The sequence below is a fragment of the Schistocerca americana genome, chromosome 1 (assembly GCF_021461395.2).
Source record: "Schistocerca americana isolate TAMUIC-IGC-003095 chromosome 1, iqSchAmer2.1, whole genome shotgun sequence".
In the NCBI taxonomy this organism is placed as follows: Eukaryota; Metazoa; Arthropoda; class Insecta; order Orthoptera; family Acrididae; genus Schistocerca; species Schistocerca americana.
Window position 1 is genome coordinate 816,912,118 of NC_060119.1, and position 18,926 is coordinate 816,931,043.

The 18,926-nt window shown below is 39.5% G+C and overlaps 1 protein-coding gene across 2 annotated transcripts in view; it reads right to left on the reverse strand.

The window, feature by feature from the left end:
* LOC124612951 (beta-mannosidase) overlaps positions 1-18,926 on the reverse strand; it is a 420,275-nt gene that overhangs the window by 26,164 nt on the left and 375,185 nt on the right. For both annotated transcript variants that reach the window (XM_047141471.1, XM_047141479.1), the window contains exons 11-13: positions 5,486-5,763; positions 5,248-5,395; positions 4,917-5,128 (exon numbers count right to left, since the gene is read on the reverse strand). In XM_047141471.1, coding sequence (XP_046997427.1) covers positions 4,917-5,128; positions 5,248-5,395; positions 5,486-5,763 — 638 coding nt within the window. The remainder of the gene's footprint in view (positions 1-4,916; positions 5,129-5,247; positions 5,396-5,485; positions 5,764-18,926) is intronic.

The following is an 18,926-nucleotide window of genomic DNA, read 5'->3' on the forward strand; positions in this document are numbered from 1 at the left end:
ATGGGTGGCAGCTGTCGTAATGGAGGTACTGTTGCTTGTTGGTGGGTTTGATGTGGACCAATGGCCAGCTTCACACGTCCGTCCACATCAAACCCACCAACAAGCAACAGTACCTCCATTACGACAGCTGCCACCCATTCCACATCAAACGGTCCCTTCCCTACAGCCTAGGTCTTCGTGGCAAACGAATCTGCTCCAGTCCGGAATCCCTGAAGCATTACACCAACAACCTGACAACAGCTTTCGCATCCCGCAACTACCCTCCCGACCTGGTACAGAAGCAAATAACCAGAGCCACTTCCTCATCCACTCAAACCCAGAACCTCCCACAGAAGAACCACAAAAGTGCCCCACTTGTGACAGGATACTTTCCTGGACTGGATCAGATTCTGAGTGTGGCTCTCCAGCAGGGATACGACTTCCTCAAATCCTGCCCTGAAATGAGATCCATCCTTCATGAAATCCTCCCCACTCCACCAAGAGTGTCTTTCCGCCGTCCACCTAACCTTCATAACCTGTTAGTTCATCCCTATGAAATCCCCTAACCACCTTCCCTACCCTCTGGCTCCTACCCTTGTAACCGCCCCCGGTGTAAAACCTGTCCCATGCACCCTCCCACCACCACCTACTCCAGTCCTGTAACCCGGAAGGTGTACACGATCAAAGGCAGAGCCACGTGTGAAAGCACCCACGTGATCTACCAACTGACCTGCCTACACTGTGACGCATTCTATGTGGGAATGACCAACAACAAACTGTCCATTCGCATGAATGGACACAGGCAGACAGTGTTTGTTGGTAATGAGGATCACCCTGTGGCTAAACATGCCTTGGTGCACGGCCAGCACATCTTGGCACAGTGTTACACCGTCCGGGTTATCTGGATACTTCCCACTAACACCAACCTATCGGAACTCCGGAGATGGGAACTTGCTCTTCAATACATCCTCTCTTCCCGTTACCCACCAGGCCTCAATCTCCGCTAATTTCAAGTTGCCGCCACTCATACCTCACCTGTCATTCAACAACATCTTTGCCTCTGCCTCGACTGACATCTCTGCCCAAACTCTTTGTCTTTAAATATGTCTGCTTGTGTCTGTATATGTGTGGATGGATATGTGTGTGTGTGCGAGTGTATACCCGTCCGTTTTTCCCCCTAAGGTAAGTCTTTCCACTCCCGGGATTGGAATGACTCCTTACCCTCTCCCTTAAAACCCACATCCTTTCGTTTTTCCCTCTCCTTCCCTCTTTGCTGATGAGGCAACAGTTTGTTGCGAAAGCTTGAATTTTGTGTGTATGTTTGTGTTTGTTTGTGTGTCTGTCGACCTGCCAGCACTTTCATTTGGTAAGTCACTACATCTTTGTTTTTAGATATATTTTTCCTACGTGGAATGTTTCCCTCTATTATAACCATATATATATATATATATATATATATAAAAATAATAGAGGGAAACATTCCACGTAGGAAATATATATCTAAAAACAAAGACGATTTGACAGACCAAATGAAAGTGCTGGCAGGTCGACAGACACACAAACAACCACAAACATACACACAAAATTCAAGCTTTCGCAACAAACTGTTGCCTCATCAGGAAAGAGGGAAGGAGAGGGAAAGACGAAAGGATGTGGGTTTTAAGGGAGAGGATAAGAAGTCATTCCAATCCCGGGAGCGGAAAGACTTACCTTAGGGGGAAAAAAGGACGGGTATATACTCGCACACATATACAGACACAAGCAGACATATTTAAAGACAAAGAGTTTGGGCAGAGATGTCAGTCAAGGCAGAAGTGCAGAGGCAAAGATGTTGTCAAATGACAGGTGAGGTATGAGTGGCGGCAACTACCCGTTATCCAGCAGGCCTCAATCTCCGCTAATTTCAAGTTGCCGCCACTCATACCTCACCTGTCATTCGACAACATCTTTGCCTCTGCACTTCTGCCTTGACTGAAATCTCTGCCCGAACTCTTTGTCTTTAAATATGTCTGCTTGTGTCTGTATAAGTGTGAATGGATATGTGTGTGTGTGTGTGTGTGTGTGTGTGAGTGTATACCCGTCCTTTTTTCCCCCTAAGGTAAGTCTTTCCGCTCCCGGGATTGGAATGACTCCTTACCCTCTCCATTAATTAAAACCCACTTCCTTTCGTCTTTCCCTCTCCTTCCCTCTTTCCTGATGAGGCAACAGTTTGTTGCGAAAGCTTGAATTTTGTGTGTATGTTTGTGGTTGTTTGTGTGTCTGTCGACCAGCCAGCACTTTCATTTGGTAAGTCAAATCATCTTTGGACTTACCAAATGAAAGTGCTGGCAGGTCGACAGACACACAAACATACACACAAAATTCAAGCTTTCGCAACAAACTGTTGCCTCATCATTAAAGAGGGAAGGAGAGGGAAAGACGAAAGGATGTGGGTTTTAAGGGAGAGGGTAAGGAGTCATTCCAATCCCGGGAGCGGAAAGACTTACCTTAGGGGGAAAAAAGGACGGGTATACACTCGCACACACACACATATCCATCCACACATATACAGACACAAGCAGACATATTTAAAGACCAGTCTTTAGTGGTAGAACTACCAGCTGACCTGCCTACACTGTGACGCATTCTATGTGGGAATGACCAGCAACAAACTGTCCATTCGCATGAATGCACACAGGCAGACAGTGTTTGTTGGTAATGAGCATCACCCTGTGGCTAAACATACCTTGGTGCACGGCCAGCACATCTTGGCACAGTGTTACACCGTCCGGGTTATCTGAATACTTCCCACTAACACCAACGTATCCGAACTCCGGAGATGGGAACTTGCTCTTCAGTATATCCTCTCTTCCCGTTATCCACCAGGCCTCAATCTCCGCTAATTTCAAGTTGCCGCCACTCATACCTCACCTGTCATTCAACAACATCTTTGCCTCTGCACTTCTGCCTCGACTGACATCTCTGCCCAATCTCTTTGTCATTAAATATGTCTGCTTGTGTCTGTATATGTGTGGATGGATATGTGTGTGTGTGTGCGAGTGTATACCCGTCCTTTTTTCCCCCTAAGGTAAGTCTCTCCGCTCCCGGGATTGGAATGACTCCTTACCCTCTCCCTTAAAAGCCACATCCTTTCGTCTTTCCCTCTCCTTCTCTCTTTCCTGATGAGGCAACAGTTTGTTGCGAAAGCTTGAATTTTGTGTGTATGTTTGTGTTTGTTTGTGTGTCTATCGACCTGCCAGCGCTTTCGTTCGGTAAGTCACCTCATCTTTGTTTTATATATATATATATATATATATATATATATATATATATATATATATATATATATATGAAAGTGCTGGCACGTCGATAGACAAAGATGTTCTTGAATGACAGGTGAGGTAGGAGCGGCGGCAACTTGAAATTAGCGGAGGTTGAGACCTGGTGGGTAACAAGAAGAGAGGATATACTGAAGGGCAAGTTCCCATCTCTGGAGTTCTGACAGGTTGGTGTTAGTGGGAAGTATCCAGATAACCCGGACAGTGTAACACTGTGCCAAGATGTGCTGGCCATGCACCAAGGCATGTTTAGCCACAGGGTGATTCTCATTACCAACAAACACTGTCTGCCTGTGTCCATTCCTGCGAATGGACAGTTTGTTGCTGGTCATTCCCACATAGAAAGCTTCACAGTGTAGGCAGGTCAGTTGGTAGATCACGTGGGTGCTTTCACACGTTGCTCTGCCTTTGATCATGTACACCTTCCAGGTTACAGGACTGGAGTAGGTGGTGGTGGGAGGGTGCATGGGACAGGTTTTACACTGGGGGCGGTTACAAGGGTAGGAGCCAGAGGGTAGGGAAGGTGGTTTGGGGATTTAGTAGGGATGAACCAAGAGGTTACGAAGGTTAGGTGGATGGCGGAAAGACACTCTTGGTGGAGTGGGGAGGATTTCATGAAGGATGGATCTCATTTCAGGGCAGGATTTGAGGAAGTCGTATCCCTGCTGGAGAGCCACATTCAGAGTCTGATCCAGTCCCGAAAAGTATCCTGTCACAAGTGGAGCACTTTTGGGATTCTTCTGTTGGAGGTTCTGGGTTTGAGGGGATGAGGAAGTGGCTCTGGTAATTTGCTTCTGTACCAGGTCGGGAGGGTAGTTGCGGGATGCGAAAGCTGTTTTCAGGTTGTTGGTGTAATATATATTTCTCTGTGTGTGTGTGTGTGTGTGTGTGTGTGTGTGTGTGTGTGTGTTTCTTTTCTGAAGAATGCAGACTCTGACATTAATTCTTTGTTCAATTCTCTTCTTATGCTTTTCTATTTGTTTTTAATATTTTTTATAAATGTCTGCCTCCATAACTGGGTCGTCAGCACAGCTGACTGCCATGTGGGGAGGTGGGTTTGCTTCGAGGTACTGCCAGTGATTTTTTCCTTAGTGGGAGGACAGGTAAGGAATGCAGCCTTGTGAGACCAACAGAGGATCTGCTTGACCACTCGACCAATTTGCAGTGGTTCTAAGGACAAGAAACCTGTCAACTACCGGAGATCAGTGTGCTGACCACATGCTCCTCCATACCTTATCTGATTATGCCACTGGCAGAGAATGGCACAGCAGTTGGTTAGACTCAATTGGCCCATCTATCTCCAGAATGCGTAGCTTTACCTTTACCTTTTACCTATTTTTTATAAATATCTACAATACCAAATGGCTGTTGTTAACAGTTCATGCTTATATGCCTGTATTTGACATATATTTATGTATAAATGTTTTTTGGTGCTGTATTAATTTGGGTTTGGGTATATGTCATATTTCTACAAATTTACACTTCTCTACAAAACAAACACATCAGAGAAAGTGAGTAGTTATTATATGTATGATATGTTTATAATCATAAGTAAATATAGAAAGATCAAGAAAGACCATTAATGCCTATATTAGTTGAAAAAATAAGACATTTACATACCACAGAACAGTTTGTTGAAACAGTGCTCAAAGGTGTGAAATTACTCCATTGATATGTATGTATACTTAGGAATGCAGTGTCAATGTCTTCCAGTTTATCTGAAGTGACACTTACAGAAACTGCTCCAGAACTTGTCACATATGCTGACACTAAGATATCGGAGAAAAAATCCCTTGCATAGTAGTGTAACATTTTCCATTGGTCTAAGAAATCTGTTAAACATTTAATACGATAGATCAGTACAAGTTTCAGTATTTTCATGAATGTAAAAAATCAAGCAATGACTATTGACCAATAAACTACAATTACAAGTAGGCAGCATTTGCCTCACCAATGGATGACCAAGATGGTGCTTCCCATACATCATTTAACTGCCAGTATAGAGCTCCCATTGTGTATCCTTCCCCAGACTCCTTTAAAGAGCTGCGCCATCTTCTGTAATGTTCTGTTTGTACTTTTGTTGACATTGCTTGATTTATCTGTAAAGATAACCCATCATACAAGTAATTTCCATGAAATACTGCTTGTAATTCAATAAGAAACTACATCTCATTAATAAGTAAACAAACCTGGCTAAAGTAAATATAAGTGTGAAAGTTTTCTTCAGTGCTGTAATTAACAGGTAATGGGAGGTGTTTATTCATCTCTATTACCATCTCTTGATAGCCTCCTAAGTGATGCTGGCGGTTCTGCATTAAATCACTATCCACACTCCAATCTGTTGGTTCAGACACTGACATTATTGTGTAAAATGATGGGAGTGACTGGAAACCATATTCAGATGCAAACCGTGGAACTGGGTAGATGTTTGGATCCCATCCATCCAGCATGTAATTATAATAGTGCACTGAAACAAATAATTGTGGTTAACTATCACTGTAAAAGTAAGAATCTTTTGAAAGATTGTTGTCTTAAAAAGCTTAATATTTCAGAATTTAGAAATACTGCAGTACAAATGGGAATATATCCTTGACTACATTTTCGAATTAAGATGTCATGATTATTTTACAGTCTACCCTAATCACAGGAGGAAAACTTCCAGTGCTTTGTAGTTTCTTTAAATACATAATCAAGGGCCAGTTACTGTATGAGCCCATGATGCCTGATGCTGAGAGACAAGCAATCTTGAGAGCACTGGAAGAGATGAAAGAAGTTCAAGTAACAAAATACCTCATTTATTTCAACTATATGAGTGCACTTCAATCCAACCAGTGCATGTACACAGCTGAGACAGCAGCCCAGAACTCCTTTCCTTACCTTCAGCAGTTAGGATGAGATGTAATATTCTGATGAGTACCTGAACATGCGTGAAATTGGAACACCGGACAGGAGCATGCTGCAGCCAGGGGAGCTTGCAACAACCTGCTGTGGTACACTGTTCCCATACATGTACTACTCAGGGCCACATGTCTTTAGATGAAAAAGTGTTGTAAATGAGACACAATAACTTTCAACCGATGGATCTTACTACCATCAGTACCACAACTCCTCCCAGCCACTAAGAAACCATGAAATCTTGTTAACATGCCTCTGCATTGGACAATGGTCCCTAGAATGTGAATCCTTCTCCAGTGGATGATTCTAAAGTGTGCTACGCTTGTTGCAAGTAACTATTTGTACACCAAATTTTGAGAGAGTTCAATGATAGGTTATGAACTGTAGTTTAAAACTGAAGAAATTACAAAAAGGCAGAAAATTAAGGAGATAGGACCTGACTAAGTAGAAAGAAGCAGAGTATGTGCAGATTCAGAGGGATCATTAAGCAAAGATTGACTAAAATGGGGAAAATAATACAATAGAAAACAAATGGGTAGGTCTGAGAGATGAAATAGTGAAGTGAGCAGAGGATCAAATAGGTAAAATGTGGAAATCTTTGGATATCACAGGAGATATTGATGAAATGAGAAAATATAAAGCAGGCAAAAAAGAATAATATGTTTAAAACATGAGATTAACAGGAAGTCAATCTAAGAAGGAAAAGCTAGAGGACAAATGTAAGATTATATAAGCATTTACAACTAAGGGAAAGACAGATACCACTTACAGGAAAATTAAAGAGTCCTTGGAGAAAAGACAAGCAGCTGCATGAATATTAAGAGCTCAGATGGGAAATCAGAATAAGCAAAGAAGTGAAAGTTGAAAAGTGGAAGGAGTATATACAGGGGCTATACAAGGGAAATGGACTTGAAGGCAATATTATGGAAAGAGAAGAGGACACAGAGATGCTTGGAGTCCATGACTCATCACAGCCATTGTGGGACAATCAGAAATTGCAACAATAAGACATGCTTGTTGCAACTTTAACCTTGGTTCTAAACTACATATTTTAAAAGTTATAAAGTTTTTAACCATAATAGTTCATAAAACCTACCCCCATGAACCATGGACCTTGCTGTTTGTGGGGAGGCTTGCGCGCCTCAGCAATACAGATAGCCGTACCGTAGGTACAACCACAACAGAGGGGCATCTGTTGAGAGGCCAGACAAACGTGTGGTTCCTAAAGAGGGGCAGCAGCCTTTTCAGTAGATGCAGGGGCAACAGTCTGGATGATTGACTGATCTGGCCCTGTAACACTAACCAAAATAGCCTTGCTGTTGTGGTACTGTGAACGGCTGAAAGCAAGAGGAAACTGCGGCCATAATTTTTCCGGAGGGCATGCAGCTTTACTGTATGATTAAATGATGATGGCGTCCTCTTGGGTAAAACATCCCAGAGGTAAAATAGTCCCCCATTTGGATCTCCGGGCGGGGACTACTCGAGAGGATGTCGTTATCAGGAGAAAGAAAACTGGCGTTCTACGGATCGGAGTGTGGAATGTCAGATCCCTTAATTGGGCAGGTAGGTTAGAAAATTTAAAAAGAGAAATGGATATGTTAAAGTTAGATATAGTGGGAATTAGTGAAGTTCGGTGTCAGGAGGAACACGTATTCTGGTCAGGTGACTACAGGGTTATAAACACAAAATCAAATAGGTGTAATGCAGGAGTAGGTTTAATAATGAATAGGAAAATAGGAATGCGGGTAAGCTACTACAAACAGCATAGTGAACGCATTATTGTGGCGAAGATAGATACGAAGCCCACGCCTACCACAGTAGTACACATTTATATGCCAACTAGCTCTGCAGATGATGAAGAAATTGAAGAAATGTATGATGAAATAAAAGAAATTATTCAGATAGTGAAGGGAGATGAAAATTTAATAGTCATGGGTGACTGGAATTCGTCAGTAGGAAAATGGAGAGAAGGAAACGTAGTAGGTGAATATGGATTCGGGGTAAGAAATGAAAGAGGAAGCCGCCTGGTAGAATTTTGCACAGAGCACAACTTAATCATAGCTAACACTTGGTTCAAGAATAATAAAAGAGGATTGAATACATGGAAGAAGCCTGAAGATACTGACAGGTTTCAGATAGATTATATAATGGTAAGACAGAGATTTAGGAACCAGGTTTTAAATTGTAAGACATTTCCAGGGGCAGATGTGGACTCTGACCACGATCTATTGGTTATGAACTGTAGATTAAAACTAAAGAAACTGCAAAAAGGTGGGAATTTAAGGAGATGAGACCTGGATAAACTGAAAGAACCAGAGGTTGTACAGTGTTTCAGGGAGAGCATAAGGGAACAATTGACAGGAATGGGGAAAAGAAATACAGTAGAAGAAGAATGGATAGCTTTGAGGAATGAAGTGGTGAAGGCAGCAGAGGAGCAAGTAGGTAAAAAGACGAGGGCTAGTAGAAATCCTTGGGTAACAGAAGAAATACTGAATTTAATTGATGAAAGGAGAAAATTTAAAAATACAGCAAATGAAGCAGGCAAAAAGGAATACAAACGTCTCAAAAATGAGATCAACAGGAAGTGCAAAATGGCTAAGCAGGGATGGCTAGAGGACAAATGTAAGGACGTAGAGGCTTATCTCACCAGGGGTAAGATAGATACTGCCTACAGGAAAATTAAAGAGACCTTTGGAGAAAAGAGAGCCACTTATATGAATATCAAGGGCTCAGATGGAAACCCAGTTCTGAGCAAAGAAGGGAAAGCAGAAAGGTGGAAGGAGTATATAGAGGGTCTATACAAGGGCAATGTTCTTGAGGACAAAATTATGGAAATGGAAGAGGATGTAGATGAAGATGAAATGGGAGATACTATACTGCGTGAAGAGTTTGACAGAGCACTGAAAGACCTGAGTCACAACAAAGCTCCGGGAGTAGACAACATTCCATTAGAACTACTGACAGCCTTGGGAGAGCCAGTCCTGACAAAACTCTACCATCTGGTGAGCAAGATGTATAAGACAGGTGAAATACCCTCAGACTTCAAGAAGAATATAATAATTCCAATCCCAAAGAAAGCAGGTATTGACAGATGTGAAAATTACCGAACTATCAGTTTAATAAGTCACAGCTGCAAAATACTAACATGAATTCTTTACAGACGAATGGAAAAACTAGTAGAAGCCGACCTCGGGGAAGATCAGTTTGGATTCCATAGAAATATTGGAACACATAAGGCAATACTGACCCTACGACTTATCTTGGAAGCTAGATTAAGGAAAGGCAAACCTATATTTGTAGCATTTGTAGACTTAGAGAAAGCTTTTGACAATGTTGACTGGAATACTCTCCTTCAAATTCTGAAGGTGGCAGGGTTAAAATACAGGGAGTGAAAAGCTATTTACAATTTGTACAGAAACCAGATGGCAGTTATAAGAATCGAGGGACATCAAAGGGAAGCAGTGGTTGGGAAGGGAGTGAGACAGGGTTGTAGCCTCTCCCCGATGTTGTTCAATCTGTATATTGAGCAAGCAGTGAAGGAAACAAAAGAAAAATTCGGAGTAGGTATTAAAATCCATGGAGAAGAAATAAAAACTTTGAGGTTTGCCGATGACATTGTAATTCTGTCAGAGACAGCAAAGGACTTGGAAGAGCAGTTGAACGGAATGGATAGTGTCTTGAAAGGAGGATATAAGATGAACATCAACAAAAGCAAAACAAGGATAATGGAATGTAGTCAAATTAAGTCGGGTGATGCTGAGGGAATTAGATTAGGAAATGAGACACTTAAAGTAGTAAAGGAGTTTTGCTATTTGGGGAGCAAAATAACTGATGATAGTCGAAGTAGAGAGGATATAAAATGTTGACTGGCAATGGCAATGAAAGCATTTCTGAAGAAGAGAAATTTGTTAACATCGAGTATAGGTTTAAGTGTCAGGAAGTCGTTTCTGAAAGTATTTGTATGGAGTGTAGCCATGTATGGAAGTGAAACATGGACGATAAATAGTTTGGACAAGAAGAGAATAGAAGCTTTCAAAATGTGGTGCTACAGAAGAATGCTGAAGATTAGATGGGTAGATCACATAACTAATGAGGAAGTATTTAATAGGGTTGGGGAGAAGAGAAGTTTGTGGCACAACTTGACTAAAAGAAGGGATCGGTTGATAGGACATGTTCTGAGGCATCAAGGGGTCACCAGTTTAGTTTTGGAGGGCAGCGTGGAGGATAAAAATCGTAGAGGGAGACCAAGAGATGAACACACTAAGCAGATTTAGAAGGATGTAGGCTGCAGTAGGCACTGGGAGATGAAGAAGCTTGCACAGGATAGAGTAGCATGGAGAGCTGCATCAAACCAGTCTTAGGACTGAAGACCACAACAACAACAACAGTTCATAAAAATTAATAACAGATGAACCAATTACACAATATGCACTTATGATACATCATATGTATGCCTACTAATGCTAACAACATTAGTAATAGCAACAACATGTTACTTTACAATTAAGTGCATATGGACGTGTTAGTGTGTGTGTGGGGGGGAGGGGGAGGTGGTGGGAGGGGGGGGGATGCATGCGTGCGTGGATGTGCACGCATGTACACCATTACTATTAGTTTGCCAAAAGATAGCATGAAATCAGCTTGAATGTCCCAGACCACTACCCAACAAATCCTGCTACATAATCTATTTTATTCGTAACTAGTGTAAAGCTGTGTAAATATTTTAATGAGATTATACACACTGATCATAAAATTTGCCTCTGTGCACTAGTATGTTGTATATACATGTAACTGTGTTTCAAAATTGAATGTGGTCATTTATAAATTAAATATTCAACATGAATTTAGTAGTCAGAACATGGCTAAAAGCTTAAAAGTGCATACAGGCTCATGCTCACGGTCTTTCATTGATGAGCATTCACATTGGTAAATTGATGAGTGGTATCAGAGGCCAGAGAGCCACAAATCTTAAGTTAGCATTCATTGGACTTAGAATAATTTTGTGGGAATGAGTTCTGTTCTTTGAATTGTATCAGGACTTACAAATATTTGTATGATTACCAGTGAATGTTTTGTGTGACCATGCAAGCTTCAATGTTGTTTGAGCAGTTTGAGGCAGTTTTGAAGCATAATATTTCCTTGCACTAATTATTGATGATAGTGTGACAAGTTTGACAGGTATTTGTCACTGTGGTAATGGTGATAACCAAATTTAGTTTTTATAGCAACTGTTAGTAGATACAGAGATACAGACAAACTTTAAGATTTTGTTGCTGATTTTTGCGAGTTAATATGCTGCTGTACAGACTTGACCCATGTATACTACTGTGTTTAAATGCTCTGCTTACGTTACATGACTACATCTTGTGCTGCTTAATTAACTATTGTTATAAATAGTTATCAATTTCACAAATATATGTAAGGCCACCATTTGCATATGTATGTGTGTGTGTGTGTGTGTGTGTGTGTGTGTGTGTGTGTGTGTATTTCTTGAATAAACATATGGCTTGAACTTTAAGAAACTTAGTTCAGCCCACATTACTATGCTATGAGATTTTCTGCCGTCTGTTCTACATTTCAATTATATTATTTATTATATATTTTCATTTTTGCTAATTAGTCTTTCTGCAACTAAACAGTCTGATAAATATTTGTTTGTTAAAATTTGGGCTTAAAAGTGATGGTGCAGGGCCATTCCACATAGACCTCAAGTGAGCCATGCTATAAAGTTTTAGGTCACCATTGCCCACACCAATATATCATATAGTGTTGTACTTGGTTTTGCTCTTGGGTAGGTAGTAGTGTTGTAATAATAAGGATATCCATAGGAGTTGTGGATTTAGGAATCTAATTTATTAGTTGGGTTCATTAATTTATGATAATCTATAATAATTATTATAAATTTTAACAATCCATCCTGGATTTGCATTGTTTTGTTATAAATTTTAAATAGGTATCAACCAAGTGGTTGCAACAACATTGGTGGCAATGGAGCCGGTTAGTCCACATAATGTGAAGAAGTTCTGCAGTTCTAGCAAAATAAAATTTGAAAACAAACTGATAAACTTAAGAACATAGGCAGTCATAAATTTTGCCTAGAACAGCATGTGGAAGCATGTGCAACATGTAGAATTTCATTAAAAAATCCTTCATAATATTAAGTGTATATCGAGCACCTGCAGGTAACTTTAATCTGTTCATAAATCACCTTGAAGCTGTAATGGCCCATTTAACAACCAAAAACAAAGAAATAGTGGTTGCTGGTGACTTAAATGTAGATTTCCTGAAAGACTCTCCCAATAAGAACTTATATAAGTTAGTAACACTACTATTCAACTTAATTCCCACTGTAAAGTTCCCAACTAAGGTAGCCAATTGCTCACAGATATTGGTAATATCTTTATAGAAAAGTCCACTGAACAAAATTATGTTACAAAACCAATAGTCAACAGCCTCTCCGACCATGACATGCAGGTTCCTTCTGTTAAATGTTAATACTGAACAGGATATAAAAGCTGCTAAATCTGAACTCAAGAGGCTAACAATAAGCCAAAAATTGATTATTTTAGGACACTCCTCAAAGACATTCACTGGAGTGATGTTTACAGTGCTCATGGTATGAATGAAAAATATAAAGGGCTTACCTTATTTGAACACTGTTTTCCCTAAAACTAACCACGGTTAGAGCAAAGTCTACAAGGAAGCCATGAATTATTCAAGGAATAGAGGTATCTTGTAAAACAAAAAGAAAACTGTATCTGTCAATCTGAAACAGTTCTGATGTTGATGCTATAGCACATTACAAGAAATACTGCAAAAATATTAAAGACTGTAACATAGACATCAAAGCATATATATTACAAGGAAAAGATAGTCATATCAGATAACAAAATAAAGACGATATGGGGAATAGTGAAGGAGGAAACCAGTAGAACCAGACACGAAGAGGGGCAAACAGCATTAAGAGTAAATGATACATTGGTGACAGATTGGTGTGCTGTTGCAAAACTTTTTAACAAACATTTTATAACTGTTACTGAAAAGATGGGGTTGTGAGGTTCTGTAGATGCTGCCATGGGAAACCTCAGACCAGACATTTCAAGTAACTTCCATAATATGAATTTGACCCTCACTACCCCAGCAGAAGTAATGTCCATCATAACATCTTTAAAATCAAAAACATCTAGTGGGCATGATGAAATATCAACAAAGTTAATTAAATAATGTGATTTGAGTTATGTAACATATTAAGCTATCTGTGTAACCAGTTGTTTATCAGTGGAATATTTCCTGAATGGTTGAAATATGCTAGAGTTATGCCACTGTTTAAAAAGGGATATAAAGAAATAGTGCCAAATTTCCATCCAATTTCACTTTTGCCAGCATTCTCAAAAATCTTAGAAAAGGTAATGTACAATCGGCTTTATAACCATCTTGTCACAAATAACATACTGTCAAAGTCACAGTTCAGATTACTGCTTTACCTACAATTGAGAGTATATTATCATTCCATTCATATTCCCACAGGTATTTGTATGAGTTGGCTGATTCAAATTGTGATTCAATGAAATTGTAGTGATAATTATATTTCATACACCCACCGATTGTTACATGCAGGTATCTGTATGAGTATGCTGATTCCATTTGTGACTTAGTGGTATAGAAGTCATACAAGGACATGATTTTAAACTTTTTAATATTTTACACAAATTGGCAATGTGTGCACCACTTTGATATACAGTATTATCAAAATCTGACTGAATATCTGTGCAGATTTTTTTTAAATAGTACTTCAATATAGACAAATGCATTGTCTGCAAAAAGTTTGAGGTTACTATATTGTCTGTGAGGCCATTGATATACAACATGAACAGTAACAGTCCCAACACACGTCTGTCGGTGACTTCTGAAGTTACTTCTACATGTGTCAGTGACTCTCCGTTCATGATAATACTTTATGTCCTCTGTACTAAGAAATCCTCAGTTTAGACACAAATTCTGCTTGTTTGATTCTCCAATGGATGTATTTTCTATAATAACCATATATGTGGCACAGAGTCAAAAGCTTTTCTGAAGTTCAGAAATATTGTATCTGCTTTGATCTATGTTAAATGTAGCAAGAGGAAATTACTTGATCTGCTATAATTCTAATCTTTAAAGAACTAATTGCTATTCTTGTCGGTGAACTATTCCACTTATAGGTGCAACACATTTACTGTGGTTACACTAAATTATGTGAAACTCTGCCAGAACTGGCCATAAAGGCCCAACAGTACTGACTGGCCACTGTATCATCCTCAGCCCGTAGACATCACTGGAGGTGGATATGGAGGAGCATGTGGCCAGCACACTGCTCTCCCAGCCGTATGTCAGTTTATAAGGCCAGTGGCACTACTTTTCAATCAAGTAGCTCCTCAGTTTTCCTCACAAGGGCTGAGTGCACCCTGCTTGCCAGCAGTGTTTGGCAGACTGGATGATCACCCATCGAAATGCTAGCCCAGCACGACAGCTCTTAACTTCGGTGATCTGATGGGAACCGGAGTTACCACAGTGGCAAGGCCATTGACACAATATTGCAAAATTATAATTTGTCCAGTATTTTATGCAATCTTATTATGCCCATTATTATTTGCAATCTGCTGATTCTAATGTTATATTTAGTTTTCCTTAAAACCTTGTTAATTAAGAGAAATTGAGAACTGAAGTTGTTCAAACAACATGTAATCATAAAAACTGTATGAGCTAATAACTGTTTATTCAGGAAAAAAAGAGAATACTCATTAGAAAGCCCTAACTTTGCACTTTCCTGTGACTGGTTTACTCTCCTTGAGAAATTTATTAACTTATAAGTTATTCATAATTAAAATTTTGACACGCCCAAAAATACTTTCATCATCTGAGCCTTTAATATTGGTTATTTCCCAGATTTGACATTATACTTTTGTGGTCCTAATTTTTTTTTAATTGTTTGGTACACTTGGCTAAGCAAACAAGTCACTAATTAAGAAATTGCATAAATTAGAGAAATTACAAACCTGAGTATCTTACATGAAAACCACTAGTTCACTGCATAGGTACACAGTGTATCAATCAAATAGTACAACTAACTTTAATATTTTTCTAATCATCTAATATACTGTTACACAAGATTATTGCTGGGCTAAATAAGTTGACACTGTTGGTAAGTCTGGCCCTTATATTATTATAAACTAAAGTGTAATTACTGATCTCACAAAATATTCATATGCTGCCTTTGTTGCCCCCTCCACACAAAGAACCTCAGTTCGTGGGTAGAATTCAGTTGAGCAACATCTTGATGTCACTCCTCTTATTAAGAGCATGTAGTTTCTGTCTGATTGAGAGTCTGCACCTGGAAATCATGATGATAACATTTATGTGTAAAGTATCCCTGGCTAGAATCCACTTGATGTCAAAGTCCACATATGTATGTATATTTGCACTCTCTGTGTTACTTATCTCGAAAGTGTGGAATTAGTTATGAACACTTGGATATCTCTGTGTAAGAATCTTTCACTTTGTTGTGCCTTTTTGTGCCTGTGATTACTTGTCTAACCACTAGCTCACAAATAACTATGAGTAAATACCAGGTGGGCTGTAATTATCACATGGCAGCAAAACTTGGTAGATATTGTAATACATTAATGCAGAATCTGTTTATGCTGAAAACTAACTAAACAGCAACAACCAATAGTGGCCAGAAATGTGAGAGATGGCTTATAGCATTGCATCTAATGATGTAGCCAAAAAAGATATCTGACATCCTTTTCTTCACCACATTCCCATGATGGGGATTCAACCAGACATTATGATGCAGATGCTTCATGTAACAGTTGTGGTTAAATGTGAGATGCCTCATAGCATTTGTGGCTCTCCTGGAGCATTGATTTTTCTTGTGCCAGAAGTTGGGAATCAGTACCAGCCTTCCTTTGGCATAATCTTTGCCTTTGTATTTGGAAGTCCCTTACCATTCTGCATTCTACTTCTCCCTGATTAGTAAATCAACAGTGTTTGGAAGACTTGTAGCTGCTAATTCCATGTGTCTCCTCACTAGGGCACAGATAAATGCTTTCACTAGCTTGTCTAATATTTCATTGTCAAGTATGCCACATGTACTTTTACCCAGTATGCTTCCTATTTATGACCTGTAAAATCAGATTCATGATGTCATCTGCAATTGGATGAGTGGATCTTCTGCTATGCAGATGTCTCAATAGTTCGAGTGCTGACCTGGAATCAGAAAGGATAATAAACTCGGAACCCAAGTGCTTCTTGGCGTACGGAAGCACTTGAAGAACAGCCAAAAACATGGCTATCATATTTATGAGTTACTTAGGGAGCTTGCATCTCATTCCAATATGACAATTGCCAGCCCAGTAAGCACAATCACATCCATCTTTATCCTTTGAAGTGTCAGTGTAAATGAATCTTGCATCATTATGTTTGGAGAGGTACTCCACCAAAATGCAATTATTTGAATAGCCACCGCCAAAGTTCAGGTCAAAAACAATCTGTGGTTCGAATACACTGGTCTGGTAGTCTACTTCAAAGCAGATAATTGTTCTGCAGACAAGCTTTGTTTGAGAAATGGAGTATCCATGTATGCACCAACAAGAGGACAACAACTTCCATTCATACAGTATTTGGATGTATAGCACAATCCTGTAATATGTAGATGTCTTATAATATCTGGCCTTGTGTGGACTGCAACTGTTTGAGTAAAAATTTTATACTCAGATATTCATGATGTAGATGCAGGGAAGGTTCATTTGCTTCAAGTAAAAGAACATTACTCCATGCAGACTGCATTGCCCCCAGGCACACTCTAAGTGCTTTGTAATGACATTTATATCTAATCATCTTAGATATGTGTCTGACCCAAAATAAAGGCAGGCATAATCTGTGTACAGATGTACCAAAGCATTACACAGTCTTTGTCCAATGTCTGCATCTGCTCACCAGCTCACACCCAAGAGAGTTTTGCAGTTGTAGCAGCTTCTGTAATATGGGTCTTCCACTGAAGTTTGTGGTCGATATGGAGTCCATGGTATTTGACTACTGTCTTGACTGATAGTTTGTAAGGCCCAAACTTCAGTGTCCCTATAAGAGGACCCCTGCTTCTGGCGAAGAGCAGAACCAAAGACTTACTAGGCAATATATCACAACCATTCTTCACCATATATGTGTGTAGACTACACGTAGCTTAATCCATCTTCTTCAGGTCACTGGCTTAGTGATCTTATAGGTGACTTTCATGGTGTCATGTGAGAGAAGTGTGAGTTTGATTTTGTGTGATTCGTGTTTTTGGATTCCATGCTGCTTGATATAGAAGAAGTCATTCTGTTAGAGGTAAATGGTTATATTTTGAGACCAAAACATATTCTAAAATTCTACAACAGATAGATGTCAAAGATACTGGATGGTAGTTTTGTAGATAATTTCTGCTACCCTTCTTGTAGATGCATTGTGTCCTATGCTCTTCCAACCACTGGGAACAGTTTTTTGTTAAAAGTATCTACAATGTGTTATGGTTGGGATAGCTCAGCCACATATTCTGTACACAGTATATCCCAGGAGAAATGGACAATAATCAGGGATATAACAAGATTACTCAGTTGAAGCAAAATACTTCATATGGACACATTCCCTATTTTTAATGATTTCCAAGATAGAAAATGCTTAATTTACAATCATTTTTGGTTAGTGATGTTCATATATGTGTCTTACCTTCTCACCCTATTTGATGTTTTATTCTACCCCAACCTACCTCATTGCTTTCAGTCTCTTTGCTCAGAATGTCTCCCTGCCATTAAACTTGCCCATTGAATTTGCATTTGTCCATGGTGTGTTGTGATTGAGGCAGTGTGACAGACTGAAAGTGTATCAGAGTGAAGTGTAGAAGATCAGTTAACTGTATTTGTAGATGAGCTGGCTAAAATGCCACACATCTACACTAATGAATACTACGCAGATATAGTGTATGTTTAAGGCACCTGCAATGCTGTGTTCCTACTGCTGTCGATGAATACTGTCAGCACATTCTGATACATCAAATTCCTGATCATACAGTGTTCACCAGCGTTCTCAGCACATTTTTCAACTGATACTTTGTTTAATGCAAGTTGTTATGTTTACTACCTGCTGTATGTGTTAAACCTGACAATGTACTGAATCACGTAGAAAATAAATAACAATGTACATTATCTTTGAACCCATTCAGAATAGGGCATATGTCAATATGCAGTTTTTTGTTCCAAATGATCATCCCCGTGATATCCCCAAATAATGACCATTCCTCCTGGGACAGCCTGTAGAATCCAACAGGGATCCGTCAAGCCATGGAGCCTCATTCCATTTCAGCAATTTTATTGACACCAACATTTGTATCACTCATCTTTTCAATTATGTGAGAATTTAACTGTGTAAAGGAACTTTTGAAAATGGGAGTTCAAAATTTCTGCTTTGACTTTGCTACTCTCAATTTTATTTCCTGTTTCATCCATGTGTGTCTGGACACAAAATTTGATATCACTAAAAGCATTTACACATAACCAGAATTTCCTTGTTTTTTTGTGAGAGATCTTTTGATCAGACTCTGCCTATGATAGTCACTGAAGCCTCAAGCATCCCCCTTTTGACACCTAAATGCATTTCATTTAGCATTGCTCTATCTAGCACCCTATGCTGTGTTTTACGCCTAAAGAGCAATAGTTGCTG